At 49.1% G+C, this 14,513-nt stretch overlaps 1 protein-coding gene across 4 annotated transcripts in view; it reads right to left on the bottom strand.

Annotated features, from left to right (window-relative positions):
• Positions 1–8,454: 8,454 nt before the first annotated feature.
• EPHB2 (EPH receptor B2) overlaps positions 8,455–14,513 on the bottom strand; it is a 160,488-nt gene continuing 154,429 nt past the window's right edge. For all 4 annotated transcript variants that reach the window (XM_075191201.1, XM_075191204.1, XM_075191203.1 and 1 more), the window contains exon 16: positions 8,455–10,608. In XM_075191201.1, the coding sequence (XP_075047302.1) occupies positions 10,500–10,608 (109 nt within the window). In that variant the 3' untranslated portion in view covers positions 8,455–10,499. The remainder of the gene's footprint in view (positions 10,609–14,513) is intronic.

Raw genomic sequence — 14,513 nt, 5'->3', positions numbered from 1 at the left:
GCGTAACTGTAGCCATACAGACCATGTGACTAGGGGGGGTGTAACTGTAGCCATACAGACCATGTGACTAGGGGCGTAACTGTAACCATACAGACCATGTGACTAGGGGCGTAACTGTAGCCATACAGATCATGTGACTAGGGGCGTAACTGTAGCCATACAGACCATGTGACTAGGGGGGGTGTAACTGTAGCCATACAGACCATGTGACTAGGGGGGGTGTAACTGTAGCCATACAGACCATGTGACTAGGGGGGGTGTAACTGTAGCCATACAGACCATGTGACTAGGGGGGGTGTAACTGTAGCCATACAGACCATGTGACTAGGGGGGGTGTAACTGTAGCCATACAGACCATGTGACTAGGGGGGGTGTAACTGTAGCCATACAGACCATGTGACTAGGGGGGGGTGTAACTGTAGCCATACAGACCATGTGACTAGGGGGGGTGTAACTGTAGCCATACAGACCATGTGACTAGGGGGGGTGTAACTGTAGCCATACAGACCATGTGACTAGGGGGGGTGTAACTGTAGCCATACAGACCATGTGACTAGGGGGGGTGTAACTGTAGCCATACAGACCATGTGACTAGGGGGGGTGTAACTGTAGCCATACAGACCATGTGACTAGGGGGGGTGTAACTGTAGCCATACAGACCATGTGACTAGGGGGGGTGTAACTGTAGCCACACAGACCATGTGACTAGGGGGGGTGTAACTGTAGCCACACAGACCATGTGACTAGGGGGTGTAACTGTAGCCACACAGACCATGTGACTAGGGGGTGTAACTGTAGCCACACAGACCATGTGACTAGGGGGTGTAACTGTAGCCATACAGATCATGTGACTAGGGGGTGTAACTGTAGCCATACAGATCATGTGACTAGGGGGTGTAACTGTAGCCATACAGACCATGTGACTAGGGGCGTAACTGTAGCCATACAGACCATGTGACTAGGGGCGTAACTGTAACCATACAGACCATGTGACTAGGGGCGTAACTGTAGCCATACAGACCATGTGACTAGGGGCGTAACTGTAGCCATACAGACCATGTGACTAGGGGCGTAACTGTAGCCATACAGACCATGTGACTAGGGGATGTAACTAGCCATACAGATCATGTGACTAGGGGCGTAACTGTAGCCATACAGACCATGTGACTAGGGGCGTAACTGTAGCCATACAGACCATGTGACTAGGGGGGGTGTAACTGTAGCCATACAGACCATGTGACTAGGGGCGTAACTGTAGCCATACAGACCATGTGACTAGGGGGGGTGTAACTGTAGCCATACAGACCATGTGACTAGGGGGGGGTGTAACTGTAGCCATACAGATCATGTGACTAGGGGCGTAACTGTAGCCATACAGACCATGTGACTAGGGGGGGGTGTAACTGTAGCCATACAGACCATGTGACTAGGGGCGTAACTGTAACCATACAGACCATGTGACTAGGGGCGTAACTGTAGCCATACAGACCATGTGACTAGGGGGGGCGTAACTGTAGCCATACAGATCATGTGACTAGGGGCGTAACTGTAGCCATACAGACCATGTGACTAGGGGGGGGTGTAACTGTAGCCATACAGACCATGTGACTAGGGGCGTAACTGTAACCATACAGACCATGTGACTAGGGGCGTAACTGTAACCATACAGACCATGTGACTAGGGGCGTAACTGTAACCATACAGACCATGTGACTAGGGGGGGTGTAACTGTAGCCATACAGATCATGTGACTAGGGGGGGTGTAACTGTAGCCATACAGACCATGTGACTAGGGGGGGTGTAACTGTAGCCATACAGACCATGTGACTAGGGGCGTAACTGTAACCATACAGACCATGTGACTAGGGGCGTAACTGTAACCATACAGACCATGTGACTAGGGGCGTAACTGTAGCCATACAGATCATGTGACTAGGGGCGTAACTGTAGCCATACAGATCATGTGACTAGGGGCGTAACTGTAGCCATACAGACCATGTGACTAGGGGGGGTGTAACTGTAGCCATACAGACCATGTGACTAGGGGGGGTGTAACTGTAGCCATACAGACCATGTGACTAGGGGCGTAACTGTAACCATACAGATCATGTGACTAGGGGCGTAACTGTAGCCATACAGACCATGTGACTAGGGGGGGGTGTAACTGTAGCCATACAGACCATGTGACTAGGGGGGGGTGTAACTGTAGCCATACAGACCATGTGACTAGGGGGGGTGTAACTGTAGCCATACAGACCATGTGACTAGGGGGGGTGTAACTGTAGCCATACAGACCATGTGACTAGGGGGGGTGTAACTGTAGCCATACAGACCATGTGACTAGGGGGGGTGTAACTGTAGCCATACAGACCATGTGACTAGGGGGGGTGTAACTGTAGCCATACAGACCATGTGACTAGGGGGGGTGTAACTGTAGCCATACAGACCATGTGACTAGGGGGGGTGTAACTGTAGCCATACAGACCATGTGACTAGGGGGGGTGTAACTGTAGCCATACAGACCATGTGACTAGGGGGGGTGTAACTGTAGCCATACAGACCATGTGACTAGGGGGGGTGTAACTGTAGCCATACAGACCATGTGACTAGGGGGGGTGTAACTGTAGCCATACAGACCATGTGACTAGGGGGGGTGTAACTGTAGCCATACAGACCATGTGACTAGGGGGGGTGTAACTGTAGCCATACAGACCATGTGACTAGGGGGGGTGTAACTGTAGCCATACAGACCATGTGACTAGGGGGGGTGTAACTGTAGCCATACAGACCATGTGACTAGGGGGGGTGTAACTGTAGCCATACAGACCATGTGACTAGGGGGGGTGTAACTGTAGCCACACAGACCATGTGACTAGGGGGGGTGTAACTGTAGCCACACAGACCATGTGACTAGGGGGGGTGTAACTGTAGCCATACAGACCATGTGACTAGGGGGGGTGTAACTGTAGCCACACAGACCATGTGACTAGGGGGGGTGTAACTGTAGCCACACAGACCATGTGACTAGGGGGTGTAACTGTAGCCACACAGACCATGTGACTAGGGGGTGTAACTGTAGCCACACAGACCATGTGACTAGGGGGTGTAACTGTAGCCACACAGACCATGTGACTAGGGGGTGTAACTGTAGCCACACAGACCATGTGACTAGGGGGTGTAACTGTAGCCACACAGACCATGTGACTAGGGGGTGTAACTGTAGCCACACGGACCATGTGACTAGGGGGTGTAACTGTAGCCACACGGACCATGTGACTAGGGGGTGTAACTGTAGCCACACGGACCATGTGACTAGGGGGTGTAACTGTAGCCACACGGACCATGTGACTAGGGGGTGTAACTGTAGCCACACGGACCATGTGACTAGGGGGTGTAACTGTAGCCACACGGACCATGTGACTAGGGGGTGTAACTGTAGCCACACGGACCATGTGACTAGGGGGTGTAACTGTAGCCACACGGACCATGTGACTAGGGGGTGTAACTGTAGCCACACGGACCATGTGACTAGGGGCGTAACTGTAGCCACACGGACCATGTGACTAGGGGCGTAACTGTAGCCACACGGACCATGTGACTAGGGGCGTAACTGTAGCCACACGGACCATGTGACTAGGGGCGTAACTGTAGCCACACGGACCATGTGACTAGGGGCGTAACTGTAGCCACACGGACCATGTGACTAGGGGCGTAACTGTAGCCATACGGACCATGTGACTAGGGGGCGTAACTGTAGCCATACGGATCATGTGACTAGGGGGCGTAACTGTAGCCATACAGATCATGTGACTAGGGGGCGTAACTGTAGCCATACAGACCATGTGACTAGGGGGTGTAACTGTAGCCATACAGACCATGTGACTAGGGGGTGTAACTGTAGCCATACAGACCATGTGACTAGGGGGTGTAACTGTAGCCATACAGATCATGTGACTAGGGGGTGTAACTGTAGCCATACAGATCATGTGACTAGGGGGTGTAACTGTAGCCATACAGACCATGTGACTAGGGGCGTAACTGTAGCCATACAGACCATGTGACTAGGGGCGTAACTGTAACCATACAGACCATGTGACTAGGGGCGTAACTGTAGCCATACAGACCATGTGACTAGGGGCGTAACTGTAGCCATACAGACCATGTGACTAGGGGATGTAACTAGCCATACAGATCATGTGACTAGGGGGTGTAACTGTAGCCATACAGACCATGTGACTAGGGGCGTAACTGTAGCCATACAGACCATGTGACTAGGGGGCGTAACTGTAGCCATACAGACCATGTGACTAGGGGGCGTAACTGTAGCCATACAGACCATGTGACTAGGGGCGTAACTGTAGCCATACAGACCATGTGACTAGGGGGGGTGTAACTGTAGCCATACAGACCATGTGACTAGGGGGGGTGTAACTGTAGCCATACAGATCATGTGACTAGGGGCGTAACTGTAGCCATACAGACCATGTGACTAGGGGGGGCGTAACTGTAGCCATACAGACCATGTGACTAGGGGCGTAACTGTAGCCATACAGACCATGTGACTAGGGGCGTAACTGTAGCCATACAGACCATGTGACTAGGGGCGTAACTGTAGCCATACAGACCATGTGACTAGGGGGTGTAACTGTAGCCATACAGACCATGTGACTAGGGGGTGTAACTAGCCATACAGACCATGTGACTAGGGGGTGTAACTGTAGCCATACAGACCATGTGACTAGGGGGTGTAACTGTAGCCATACAGACCATGTGACTAGGGGGTGTAACTGTAGCCATACAGACCATGTGACTAGGGGGTGTAACTGTAGCCATACAGACCATGTGACTAGGGGGTGTAACTGTAGCCATACAGACCATGTGACTAGGGGCGTAACTGTAGCCATACAGACCATGTGACTAGGGGCGTAACTGTAGCCATACAGACCATGTGACTAGGGGCGTAACTGTAGCCATACAGATCATGTGACTAGGGGGCGTAACTGTAGCCATACAGATCATGTGACTAGGGGGTGTAACTGTAGCCATACAGACCATGTGACTAGGGGGTGTAACTGTAGCCATACAGACCATGTGACTAGGGGCGTAACTGTAGCCATACAGACCATGTGACTAGGGGCGTAACTGTAGCCATACAGACCATGTGACTAGGGGGTGTAACTGTAGCCATACAGACCATGTGACTAGGGGGTGTAACTGTAGCCATACAGATCATGTGACTAGGGGTGTAACTGTAGCCATACAGACCATGTGACTAGGGGGTGTAACTACCTGTGGTATCTTGGATCCTCTTCTCTGTATTGCCTGTATCTACCATTTGGATAACTTATAATGGGAATTCCACCGAGACATCAGCTATCGCCTCATATTCAGTATGTTTCATGTCATTAATAATGTACAACAAGTACAAAGTCATTTATTCTGCTATTACATTACCTGGCGGCTTTATATATCCTACGGCCAAGACTCAGATTAAAGCTTCCCATCCACACTCAGATTTGGCCACCTGACCTGGACACTGAATCACTCGATCTCTTCAACTTGATCACTTACAGGTGACTAATTTGGATGGATCTGGTTGCTTGGCGCTCTGATGCGAGACCATATTATATGTGGCAGCTTGATCTGATTAGATATTGACTGGATTGCTGGATATGTTGAGCCAGATGCAGAAATTTGGGACCAATTTTCTTGAAAACGACTAAATTGGTTGAATTAGTTTTTTTTATCAGTAATATGTAAACTAAAGTATGATTAATGGTTTTACACAAAGAGAGGACCAACGAGACCCACTGACAATGGAATGACCTTAATTTATTCAGTGGTGACAGTGGAACGAAGACCATCGTTGTATATAATACATCATTGTGCAGACAGCTGCTGTCTCCATGAGTGACGACCAAAAGCTTCACCAACAAACACAACAAAAGGTTCTTTTATAAACAAAGTATTTATTTCAGCTATTGACAAGAAACTGATCAGTTGTTTTTTCGGTGCATACATCTTTAAACTGATTTTCTGGGAAGGAACAGACTGGACAGTGGACTCACAGTGTTGACGTTTATCATTGCTTCTTGAGGGGTGTAGACGGGAGACAATGTAAAAAGGGGGTTTAGCGGAAGATGAGTATTTAATTCCAGTGTGGACAACCAGCTTTACTCCAATACAAGAATAAGCTGCTACTTTCTATGTCCCAGTCCATCGTCCACCAGAGGCACTTCCACGCACCTCCCTTCTCTTACATAAAGTTGGTAAATGCTGGTGAGGTTCATAGGAGATGCCTATAGTGTGTACATAGAATCATCAAACCTATTTTACCAGAGCCCCAAAAATAAGGGAGCCCAAGACAACTAACCAGAAAGAAATGAAACTCTTAGACTTTCTACCTACGGAAAACCAAAAGCTGAAATTCAGAGCCGCACCCGTTCAGATACAATTCCCTGTAAACATAATAAACGGTGGCCACAAAACGGACTGGAAGAGATCTAAACCAGAAGTAGCTGACCTGTCACTCTCTAGCCGTTGTGGAACTACAAGTCCCAACTTACTCAGCCAGGGCTTATTCCACAACTGCTGGAGGGCAGGAGGCTGCCTACTGGTGGTAGTTCCTGAATCCCTACGACAGGGCAGAAGATACAGATTGTTGTATATTAGGCAGCAGAGATACCGCCGGTCTGTTCGGCATAAGAAGGTTTCCCTGATGCCAGGGTAATTCTACACAGCACTCAAAGTAAAAAGCAGAAAGTGTGATCAGTGAAAGGAAGTTCCTGCGTGCATCAAACAGCGGCAGCGGAACGCCGACAGCGGCAGCGGAACGCCGACAGCGAGCGGGGCATGAAATGCTGCAACTTGAAGCCACCACACAAAGCTCCTTATCCTTCATCTTCTATTCATCCATTAGATAGAGACAAGGGAGGCACGGTAGCAGATGTGGAGCATTATATAGGTAGTAAGTGAGAACTATCCGCACCCCCTATAGACCCCTTATACCAAGCACTAATATTTTCCCAAAGAACTGTGGATTCCACAGGGCCTGGCTGTGGGGGTCCTAATATCCACTTGTTGCGTCAGTGGATGTGGGGTGCTGAGATGGAAAATGTTTCTAGCAGCCAATGGGACAGGGACTGTATTCTCTGTACAGCGCTGCGGAATTGGTGGCACTATATAAATAAATAGAGATGATGAGCCTTTAATACATATATTTGTGTGTAAGAGAACGGCGTTTCTAACGAGGCCGCACAAGGCGTCCGTCTCATATTGCTTTGCTGTAGTTGGGCTGCGCTAATTACAATGACTTTAATGGTTACTTTTCTTTTTAAGATAAATCACTATTCCTGGAACAGAAACACAATTCTGTTGCTTTTGGTCTAGAAGCAAAACACCCAATCTGCCTGTAAATGACTTAATAGTTGTAACCCAGAGAGGTGTAATGTACATGGTTTCCCCAATGTATAAATCACTCTAAATTACACAAATAGACAACTGTATGTGGATTGGCTGGTGTGATACAAAGGTGGATGTGGATTGGCTGGTGTGATACAAAGGTGGATGTGGATTGGCTGGTGTGATACAAAGGTGCATGTGGATTGGCTGGTGTGATACAAAGGTGCATGTGGATTGGCTGGTGTGATACAAAGGTGCATGTGGATTGGCTGGTGTGATACAAAGGTGCATGTGGATTGGCTGGTGTGATACAAAGGTGCATGTGGATTGACTGGTGTGATACAAAGGTGGATGTGGATTGGCTGGTGTGATACAAAGATGGATGTGGATTGGCTTGCGTGAAACAGAGATGGAGGTGGATTGGCTGGTGTGATACAAAGGTGGAAGTGGATTGGCTGGTGTGATACAAAGGTGGATGTGGATTGGCTGGTGTGATACAAAGGTGGATTGGCTGGTGTGATACAAAGATGGACGTGGATTGGCTTGCGTGAAACAAAGATGGACGTGGATTGGCTGGTGTGATACAAAGATGGAGGTGGAATGGCTGGTGTGATACAAAGGTGGAAGTGGATTGGCTGGTGTGATACAAAGGTGGAAGTGGATTGGCTGGTGTGATACAAAGGTGGAAGTGGATTGGCTGGTGTGATACAAAGGTGGAAGTGGATTGGCTGGTGTGATACAAAGGTGGATGTGGATTGGCTGGTGTGATACAAAGATGGACGTGGATTGGCTGGTGTGATATAAAGGTGGATTGGCTGGTGTGATACAAAGATGGAGGTGGATTGGCTGGTGTGATACAAAGATGGACGTGGATTGGCTGGTGTGATACAAAGATGGATGTGGATTGGCTGGTGTGATACAAAGATGGACGTGGATTGGCTGGTGTGATACAAAGGTGGATTGGCTGGTGTGATACAAAGATGGAGGTGGATTGGCTGGTGTGATACAAAGATGGAGGTGGATTGGCTGGTGTGATACAAAGATGGAGGTGGATTGGCTGGTGTGATACAAAGATGGAGGTGGATTGGCTGGTGTGATACAAAGATGGAGGTGGATTGGCTGGTGTGATACAAAGATGGAGGTGGATTGGCTGGTGTGATACAAAGATGGACGTGGATTGGCTGGTGTGATACAAAGGTGGATATTTAGGTGAATTAGGATTTGGGCTATATCAATGTAACTGAGAACAGTTCTGAATAAATTATACAATGGTAGTAATAATAACTTTAGAAACATTGCCCATCTCAGGCCCCAGCAGTAATCTCTGTGGCACAGTATACACAATCACCTGCTAGTTTATATTATATGGATGACACTTCTCACCGACCTGGGGATGAATAAGAGCTATTGTGGTAATCATGCCTGATGTGTGCTCACATAGAAATACATGTGAATCTGATATGTCATACATGAGATGGATAACAGCAGGTGCTACCCCTATACCTTACACTTCCTGCTCAGCAAACAAAGGGTTAACATCAGTAGGACACGTCACAAGCCCGTCCCTCACTCACACCTGTATGCTCCACACCTGCACTGAGTACACCAGACAGGAACAGTCTGCCAGGAAACACTTCACACAAAGGCAACCATTTAATGTATGAATGTTGTAGGTCGTGGTGAGGAACCATCTTTCAGATAACAGCAACTGAGGGCTCAGTAAAGTGCCTGGCCGAGATCACAACTGGCCACCCTCACCGCAAGCAAAACCTAAACTAAACTCAGGCATTGGCTGTGCTACACTCGTACCCATGGGGTTAATTTAGTCCTTGGTTCCTCACCTTTCAGCGCCACCCTACAACTTTGTAAAGCTTATATAATAAGCTGCTCACATTGTTAGTGAAAAGAAACCGTAATCACACGCTCCGTGTAAGAGCAGCTTCACACGTCGCCCAGTCTGTCCACAGGCGATGCGTCCATTAGCCAATGAGAAGTGAGACGATTGATGCAGAGGATCATTGTCCGGTTTTGCTTTTTATGGATTTTCTTTTTTTTGCTGCAGTTTTTTTTTTTTTAAGCAATTTTAAACTTTCGAGTACCAATATTCAAAAACAATGTAAAAAAGTCAAATTGGTGTAAACAAACAAAGTCGTAACAGATTCCAAAACAACAACAACATTGACGACAAAACATTTTCTTTTTTTGTACACTTCAGAGATTTGTAATTAAAATCTACTACATACTGTACTTGGAAAGTCTTCTGAGAAAAGGGAAGTGGCGATTAGTGATGACATCATCACTAACGTTTGTGCACATGATATGGATGAAATGTCATTTGAGTTGCAGTCGGGGGTGGGGGAGATTTGGGGGCTTGCAAAAAATGTAGAACTCACAAAACTGCTTCAGTTCAGCAGAAACACCAGTTAAAAAGGATTTGTCTTTGTTACACTTTCAAACATTAAGAAGTCTGTGCGGCATCTTCCTTTCCACGGAAAATGCGGTTTTAGGCTCTGTTATTTGTAACATCTTCAAGATGAAGAGTCGTACGCAGAGACGCAAATGGTCCATTTAATGGAAATAAATTCTCAACAGTCTCTCTATATAATCATTTCATTCTTTCCCTGTCAGCCAATCAGAGAGCTTGATTGCAGGTTCCACAGACCAATGGCGTTAGGCTGTCCACATGCCACGCTCCTGGTCAGGAGTCATTCCGTCCAATGAAAACACCCACTGGTCTTTAGCGGCACGGTAACGCCGCGCATCGGTCTGCTGGAGGCGTGTCTCACCCTTCCCACGTCATTTTGGAAATTAGAGCTGATCTCTTCGAGCCCTTTTTGTAATATTGTATTTAATAAATCCATTGTTGCAGGTTTATTATTTAAAAAATATTCTTCATATCTCCCCAAGCTGCCCCCAGGGAAGCTCTGCTCTCTACGTAGAACCGTCGTGGTGGCTTTGGGGGAACAAGTGGTCCTGTCTGTACCAGGTGCAATATAGAAACTTCATTGTACCAAGAGGGGGTCAGGGAGAGAGGGGGAGGGCTCAGGACCCAAGTACGTCAGGAAGTGTCAGGATGAGGAAGAAACTCGTCTCCGTGATCAAACTTCCACAGACTGGATCTGGTTCATCTGTGCCCGCATCACCTGAATGCTGTTGAGAATCTTCTTCTGGTGCCCCGCCAAGGTTACCCCGACCCGTAGAATGTCTCTGGAAGAAGGGGGAGAGGAAAGGTTAGCGGGAACCCATGAAAAAAAAAAAAAAAATCTAAAAAAACAATACATTTTTCAATTTGCTGGTTACAGTATTCTTTGGGCCGTGAGGCCAGCTGTAATTCTGTCCGAAAATAATATCCCCCCCACTCGCCATTTCTTCTGTCCTGAAATACGTTGCTGTCAGAACTAACACGCTGGGTGACCGCGCCAGGTATCGGATACACGGATATCGGCAGGATCCTGTTGTGGGATGCGCTAGTCACTAATGGCCGTGGGTTAGGCTGAAATCTATACATCTGACAATACATTCTTACGCTCACAGCAGAGTAGGACGGAGAACTTGCATGAAGCAGATTTTATAACAATCCCCTTTAGTCAGAGTACAGGCATTTATATCGATTTTTCCATTTGTCATATTAAACTAAGAGAACAAATAAAAGTATTTCAGTGATTGATCGTTAATGTTTACACTGTACAGGGGCAGTGACACGTTCTAGTTCAGTTATAATGTATTCTTCATAATATACCATTCCCACAGACCGTTATCCCTATGTCCTCCTAGAATGTCAGATTGTACTGTGCAGATATTGTATCATTTGTCTGTTAGTGACTAATCAACAGTAAACATTTATTTTCAGTAGGAAGATATAGGAAAAATCCTTTCAGTATTGTATAATATGTTATTGCTCCCACAAGAGCAGAACACTAAACGCCCGCGTTGTAGATATCGTCGCTGCGGCCAGTAACCTGCGTTCTGTCACCGCGCTCTCAGTAATCCTGACTGTGTAACAACCTGTCATATCTCTTCTGCCTGGATCTGTCTAATCACGTAGGAGAATCTTCTGTTCTCCAAATCTTAAGATCAATCAGAAGGGTCTAGAAGCGCCATCAGAGACATCCCGTCAATGGACACAATTGATGGGCCCCGCACAGCTGGGTGGTGTTTGCCTGCAGGGCCGTCTCACGAGAGAGCAAATATTAGCTTAGTGCATACAATGAACTCAGGACTGGGTGTCTATAATGGAGTGATTGTATGTACCAGACACATCCTTCATGTCTGCCAGTGACTGGATGTAACGCTGCCCGATCACCTGGCGCAGAGAGATTAGTACCCCGAGTGACTCACTGACACACCAGCATCACATCTGTACCCCCCCCCCCAGGAGGTCAGTCACTGACAGCAGTAACTGTACCCCGAGAGTCTCACTGACACCCCAGCATCACATCTGTACCCCCCCCCCCCAGGAGGTCAGTCACTGACAGCAGTAACTGTACCCCGAGAGTCTCACTGATACACCAGCATGACATCTGTACCCCCCCCAGGAGGTCAGTCACTGACAGCAGTAACTGTACCCCGAGTGACTCACGGACACACCAGCATCACATCTGTACCCCCCCCAGGAGGTCAGTCACTGACAGCAGTAACTGTACCCCGAGTGACTCACTGATACACCAGCATCACATCTGTACCCCCCGCAGGAGGTCAGTCACTGACAGCAGTAACTGTACCCCGAGAGTCTCACTGATACACCAGCATCACATCTGTACCCCCCGCAGGAGGTCAGTCACTGACAGCAGTAACTGTACCCCGAGAGTCTCACTGATACACCAGCATGACATCTGTACCCCCCCAGGAGGTCAGTCACTGACTGCAGTAACTGTACCCCGAGAGTCTCACTGACACACCAGCATGACATCTGTACCCCCCGCAGGAGGTCAGTCACTGACAGCAGTAACTCTACCCCGAGAGTCTCACTGACACACCAGCATGACATCTGTACCCCCCCCGCAGGAGGTCAGTCACTGACAGCAGTAACTGTACCCCGAGAGTCTCACTGACACACCAGCATGACATCTGTACCCTCCGCAGGTCAGTCACTGACAGCAGTAAATGTGCCCTGAGAGTCTCACTGATACACCAGCATGACATCTGTACCCCCCACAGGAGGTCAGTCACTGACAGCAGTAACTGTGCCCTGAGAGTCTCACTGACACACCAGCATGACATCTGTACCCCCCACAGGAGGTCAGTCACTGACAGCAGTAACTGTACCCCGAGAGTCTCACTGACACACCAGCATCACATCTGTACCCCCCGCAGGAGGTCAGTCACTGACAGCAGTAACTGTGTCCTGAGAGTCTCACTGACACACCAGCATGACATCTGTACCCCCCACAGGAGGTCAGTCACTGACAGCAGTAACTGTACCCCGAGAGTCTCACTGACACACCAGCATCACATCTGTACCCCCCGCAGGAGGTCAGTCACTGACAGCAGTAACTGTACCCCGAGAGTCTCACTGACACACCAGCATCACATCTGTACCCCCCGCAGGAGGTCAGTCACTGACAGCAGTAACTGTACCCCGAGAATCTCACTGACACACCAGCATGACATCTGTACCCCCCCAGGTCAGCCACTGACAGCAGTAACTGTACCCCGAGAGTCTCACTGACACACCAGCATCACATCTGTACCCCCCGCAGGAGGTCAGTCACTGACAGCAGTAACTGTGTCCTGAGAGTCTCACTGACACACCAGCATGACATCTGTACCCCCTGCAGGTCAGTCACTGACAGCAGTAACTGTGCCCTGAGAGTCTCACTGACACACCAGCATGACATCTGTACCCCCCCCAGGAGGTCAGTCACTGACAGCAGTAACTGTGCCCTGAGAGTCTCACTGACACACCAGCATGACATCTGTACCCCCCACAGGAGGTCAGTCACTGACAGCAGTAACTGTACCCCGAGAGTCTCACTGACACACCAGCATCACATCTGTACCCCCCGCAGGAGGTCAGTCACTGACAGCAGTAACTGTGTCCTGAGAGTCTCACTGACACACCAGCATGACATCTGTACCCCCCACAGGAGGTCAGTCACTGACAGCAGTAACTGTACCCCGAGAGTCTCACTGACACACCAGCATGACATCTGTACCCCCCCAGGTCAGCCACTGACAGCAGTAACTGTACCCCGAGAGTCTCACTGACACACCAGCATCACATCTGTACCCCCCGCAGGAGGTCAGTCACTGACAGCAGTAACTGTGTCCTGAGAGTCTCACTGACACACCAGCATCACATCTGTACCCCCCGCAGGTCAGTCACTGACAGCAGTAACTGTACCCCGAGTGACTCACGGACACACCAGCATGACATCTGTACCCCCCCCAGGAGGTCAGTCACTGACAGCAGTAACTGTACCCCGAGAGTCTCACTGACACACCAGCATCACATCTGTACCCCCCGCAGGTCAGTCACTGACAGCAGTAACTGTACCCTGAGAGTCTCACTGACACACCAGCATGACATCTGTACCCCCCGCAGGTCAGTCACTGACAGCAGTAACTGTACCCCGAGAGTCTCACTGATACACCAGCATGACATCTGTACCCTCCGCAGGTCAGTCACTGACAGCAGTAAATGTGCCCTGAGAGTCTCACTGATACACCAGCATGACATCTGTACCCCCCCCCAGGAGGTCAGTCACTGACAGCAGTAACTGTGCCCTGAGAGTCTCACTGACACACCAGCATCACATCTGTACCCCCCGCAGGAGGTCAGTCACTGACAGCAGTAACTGTGCCCTGAGAGTCTCACTGATACACCAGCATGACATCTGTACCCCCCGCAGGTCAGTCACTGACAGCAGTAACTGTACCCCGAGAGTCTCACTGACACACCAGCATCACATCTGTACCCCCCGCAGGTCAGTCACTGACAGCAGTAACTGTACCCCGAGAGTCTCACTGACACACCAGCATCACATCTGTACCCCCCGCAGGAGGTCAGTCACTGACAGCAGTAACTGTACCCCGAGAGTCTCACTGACACACCAGCATCACATCTGTACCCCCCCAGGTCAGCCACTGACAGCAGTAACTGTACCCCGAGA

The sequence above is a fragment of the Mixophyes fleayi genome, chromosome 11 (assembly GCF_038048845.1).
Source record: "Mixophyes fleayi isolate aMixFle1 chromosome 11, aMixFle1.hap1, whole genome shotgun sequence".
Lineage (NCBI taxonomy): Eukaryota > Metazoa > Chordata > Amphibia > Anura > Limnodynastidae > Mixophyes > Mixophyes fleayi.
Note: the sequence above shows the minus strand (reverse complement) of the source record. Positions and strands in the feature narration are given on the sequence as shown.